Consider the following 4533-nt stretch of genomic DNA (forward strand, 5'->3'; position numbering starts at 1 on the left):
TAAGTAGTACATTTCAGTCGTGGTTTTTTGGCGTTTCTGAAGTTTCGTTTTTAAGTATTTTGCTGGGTAACTTAAATGAGATTGTATTTTTATATTTCCTTTCTGTAGTGAATCGATAAGATGAGTACGAATTTTTCAAGCTGTGCAGAAGTTTAATTACTGTAGCCTTACCCTAAACCACGTATTTTATCTTATAGCAATGTACGCCTAAATTCCATGTAACAATAATGTTACAGACACTTCCTTAAATACAGAAAGTCAGTTGTATTCGAATGCAGCACAAATTTTTGTTTATTTGTTAAGTTACTGCTCTTTGTCATCTTTCCTTCAGTGCATTGTAATCTGTATCTCTAGATATGAATGGCAAACGACCTATTGCAGAACTAAAAACTAAAAGGATCCAGTAAAACGGTTGTATCGAAGGTCCAGTCAAGTGGTGTCCCTGTTGCATGGTTGTAATTAAGGCTGGCTTACTGTGTATTGATTCTGCATTTTTCTTTCATGCAGGCGACTCTTCTCCGTTGTGTCGTATTTCTTCTTCTTCAATAATATTCTTGTTGGATTTGTTTCATTGTTATTTCGCGTATTGAAAGGAACGCTTTTGGGAGTTTTTTTTCTTTCTCGTCTCGATCGAACTTGCTTGATGCATGGATTTCAGGCTTCAGATGAAGGTACGTGAAAATTGTGTGTGGCGAAATGTAGTAATCGGAGTTAAATGGACAATTTATGCAATTGTCTCTTATAGACACCTGAAGATTTCAGGTGGCTTCAACGGGATTCAAACTCATGCCTTGACCTCTACAATTCCGGCCCAATGCCCTACCAACTGAGCTATGAAGCCATACAGTTAAGAGCCGGTCACTTTGTTGTGCTCATTTTGTACCCGTGAAAAGACTCGATGAGTGAAAGAAATGTATATATTTGAAGCGCGCGTTGGAATGGAATGAGTGGAATTGGAGGGGGATGAGTGATCGATTGAATGAGTGGGTGCCATCCAACTGCCTTCGACACCTTATGGCATGACTTCGTCATCCATTAGCTAAAAGACACAAGTTAGAATAAAATAATTTTCGTAGCAACCTGTCGTTTGCCTTTTCTCCGGGACGTATACGTAAACGCCATGCTCGGTCGCTATGAACAATGCATAGTGCGTGAGGGAGATAGCTTGGCCGAGTGAGGAATTGGCCACGTTCGATATATCAATATTCACACATTGTAGAAGGCTTTATGGTTAAATTTAATATTCTTTTGTTTAGGAATCTCCCTTGAGAATTGTGAGGTAAAGAAAACATAACTGAGCCGTGAAATTTGACCGAAAAGCCTCGTAGCCATGCCCGAATATTTATATATCGAACTTGGCCTATTGAGGGCCAGGCCGAACTTGCAATGCGGAGTTCCTTGGTGAAGCCCCGCTCTGACAAACGGGTGCATTTGTCCCGGGTAGGCCCCGATCAATTTCACACTGCGGGTTGTTTGGAACAGCTAACTGGTCTCCCAGTAGCTGGGATTATCAAAGCCTTGTTTTGTTTTCATTATATGTTTTATTGGATTGAAGAGCTTATGAGGCGCGGTCAATTTATTAAAATTTCTCTCTTTATCCATTTGTTTATTTATTTCTTTGTTTGTTTATTTATTTATTGAGTTTAAGTGGTCGCTCTCGATGAATTTTTTTAAACCTTTTTTTCTTTATCGCTATTTATCTTTATTTAAACAAAAAATAAAGACTGCTTTCATGTAATTACCATTATTGTAATTTACGTCATCATCGCAGTTATCATATCGTCGTCCTCAAAATTATCGTCATCATCATTAATTTCATTAGTATCATTATCGCATCATAAGCAACACTACCGGCATCATCATCGTCATCAACATCAAAATCACAATAACCATTATCATTATCATCATCCTCTGGGTACCGGTGATCATGGACATCGGGAGGAAACACTTGTTCTGCAAAAGATGCTTAAGACTTCATGAAGATAATTATTTTCTTGCAGGCTTTGTAGCTTACCTGGGTTTTCTCGACCTGCTTGTGGCCCACAGCCATCCCATGATGCTCGTGTTCTGCCAACTGCTAGTAAACAGAAACAAGGAACGCGGGCTCATTGAATCTACAGCAACGCCTCAATCGAGAAACGATCAGCGAGTATCGGAAGAAACTGGAACCGCTGCTACTGGTATCAATATTATATTTTTAAGCAAATTGCAAGTTTAGTCATCATTTTCTCAAGAGACATGATGTATTCGGTAATTTTTTTTTTCCATCCTCAGCTAATTTAAGAGACCATGACTTAAAATTACCAAAGCAAAACGTTTTATAGACCATGTGAGCACGCAGCTATTATTTTATTTTATTCTGTTTGTTTCTTTGTTTGTCTCTTTTTTTCTTTTTCATAACAAGAAATTACGGTATCGTGTGCGTAGAAATAAGAGTTAGTCGATGTTTGACACGTCGGGCAACCTTGGATTGCTAATTTTGCTACATGGGATATTGCGTGCTAATTGGCACACCTAGTGTCGGTTATTACAGGGAAAATTTGGCTGTAGCTTTTAATAAAACTATTAAAATTTTGCCCATATTTGAAAAATACAATTAGCCCTATAACTTGCGCATTACAAGTCAGGTTTTTGCATAGCCTCTACTGTGTGCCGAAATTAGCGTAATTGCATCACCTTTGTCACGGCTGGGTTTATTAATCGTCCGCTCCACCTATTAAATGCTATCGCCTTTGCACATGGGACATACGAAACATTCCATAACCCTCGGATACCTACTCACTTCCTCAAAGACTTGTTGATCCTTATCTTGAAAGAAAATTATCTCTTGTTTAATGGGAAAAGAGGGGGGGGGGTGTTTTGTTTCGGGGTCAAAATTTGCCCCACACCCCGTTTTATGACAGTGGAGGTGTTTACGGAAGGAAGTCAGTTCTGTCGCTAACCGGTTTTACCCGAGACTAGAAGTTAAGGACTTTCTCATAAGAATGTTGATGGGCTTGCACATAAAAGCATTTCTGTGATATATTAAAACGATCATTTATAAATATAGCTTTATCCTATTTAAGTCAATCGTTTAGTTCTTGATTAAGGATATATAATACATTTGGTGACTGATCTTGGCTTCTCATTTGATTTGGTTGACGTTACAAATATTGCGTTTTTGACCGTTGACGGTTAACTTTTTGGCCATTTGACGGTTGACGGTTAACCCCGTTGAGACCCACGCATCAATTTTCCAAGCTGTAGGCGCGCGCTCGGAGCGCCATGGTACGACCATCCGTCAGCACTCACATACGTCCGAACACACGTTCAACTTGTCATGCAGGCAATACGCGAAATGTCGCATTGCTGAAAACCGCGTCTTTTGCGACGGGACGTTGCATGGACAGCGTACTGCATTTTGACACTGCGTCAGAAGCAACAGTTTTGAAGACGACCAAAAAACAAAGGGAAAAAAAAACAAGCTAAACATTTTTAATATTTCGTACGACGAGGAAAGAAGAGGAAGAAAAAAAAAAAAACACCAGTAAGAAGTCAACGAGTAAAGGATGCTCAACATGACTGAGAGCGAAGGAGAGCACGAGAAAACAGGCTGAATAATGGTGACGAAGAATCAGTGTAGTTAGTTATAAAAGTACCCAAAAACAAAAACACAAATGAATAATCATTGACGAGCTCCGCTTTTAGGCTTTCCTGAATATATATCATACCCGTATTAGTATCTCCGGGTCGTTGGATGTCGTCCTTTCCCAGGGTCTACGTTCATTGGATTGCTGTAATTTTTGTTTCTCTCTTCTGTTTAGTATCTCCTCGTCGACGTGGCATACCGCGTGTGTCTTACAAGGCGTTCAACCGCTGGTTTGTTGCTGTGACGTTGCTTCGCAACCCGTCGCTCATACAGTATCGTCAGCAGGAAGGCGGGAAAACTGTTGTGCGCGTGGAAAGTATCAACGTTGGCTTCAGTGATCTTGCTCATGCCCGAGATGACGTATTTCGTACAGCATAAAGAACTAACGTAAAAAGCTAACCGGGTATTCCCTCCTATCCATCCAGTTCGGTTTCATTCTATTTATGCTTGTATCAAATAGTTGGACTGTTAATTTCTGTTCACGTCACTGAAACCTTTATTAGCCACAGCGTGGAAATTGTAGCAACGTGTACCACTTTAAAACTTAAAAATTCTTAGTTGAGTCTGGTATAAAAACAATCGATGCATTGTCTTTGATTAAATAAACTTGGATCTCCCGTTTATAATCGATTCTTTCAGAAGGAAATAAAATAAATGAATGCATGCCTTGTCGACTCTTAAAGTTCATGGCCAATTGGACAGTACTCCAAAAGCGACTTTCTGAACAGCACAGCTGCAGATAGGCAAGCCAAATGATCGTGACTGGGTAACTAATTCTTAGACGTAAAAGGCACGTTCTTTCATAAAATAATTAATTACGTGGAAATATGCACATTAGATGGGTTGGAATGTGCCGTATTGAGCGTTTTCACTCAATATCGGATTACTGAAACAAAGGAAAGGAT

At 39.5% G+C, this 4533-nt stretch overlaps 1 protein-coding gene across 1 annotated transcript in view; it reads left to right on the forward strand.

Annotated features, from left to right (window-relative positions):
- The window catches only part of LOC138032279 (stimulated by retinoic acid gene 6 protein-like), a 95331-nt gene extending 91080 nt beyond the window's left edge, over window positions 1-4251 (forward strand). The window contains exons 11-13 of the mRNA XM_068879923.1: window positions 508-671; window positions 2001-2180; window positions 3804-4251. Of these exons, the coding sequence (XP_068736024.1) occupies window positions 508-671; window positions 2001-2180; window positions 3804-4006 (547 nt within the window). The 3' untranslated portion in view covers window positions 4007-4251. The remainder of the gene's footprint in view (window positions 1-507; window positions 672-2000; window positions 2181-3803) is intronic.
- Window positions 4252-4533: the final 282 nt, after the last annotated feature.

Source organism: Montipora capricornis, chromosome 14, assembly GCF_036669925.1.
Source record: "Montipora capricornis isolate CH-2021 chromosome 14, ASM3666992v2, whole genome shotgun sequence".
In the NCBI taxonomy this organism is placed as follows: Eukaryota; Metazoa; Cnidaria; class Anthozoa; order Scleractinia; family Acroporidae; genus Montipora; species Montipora capricornis.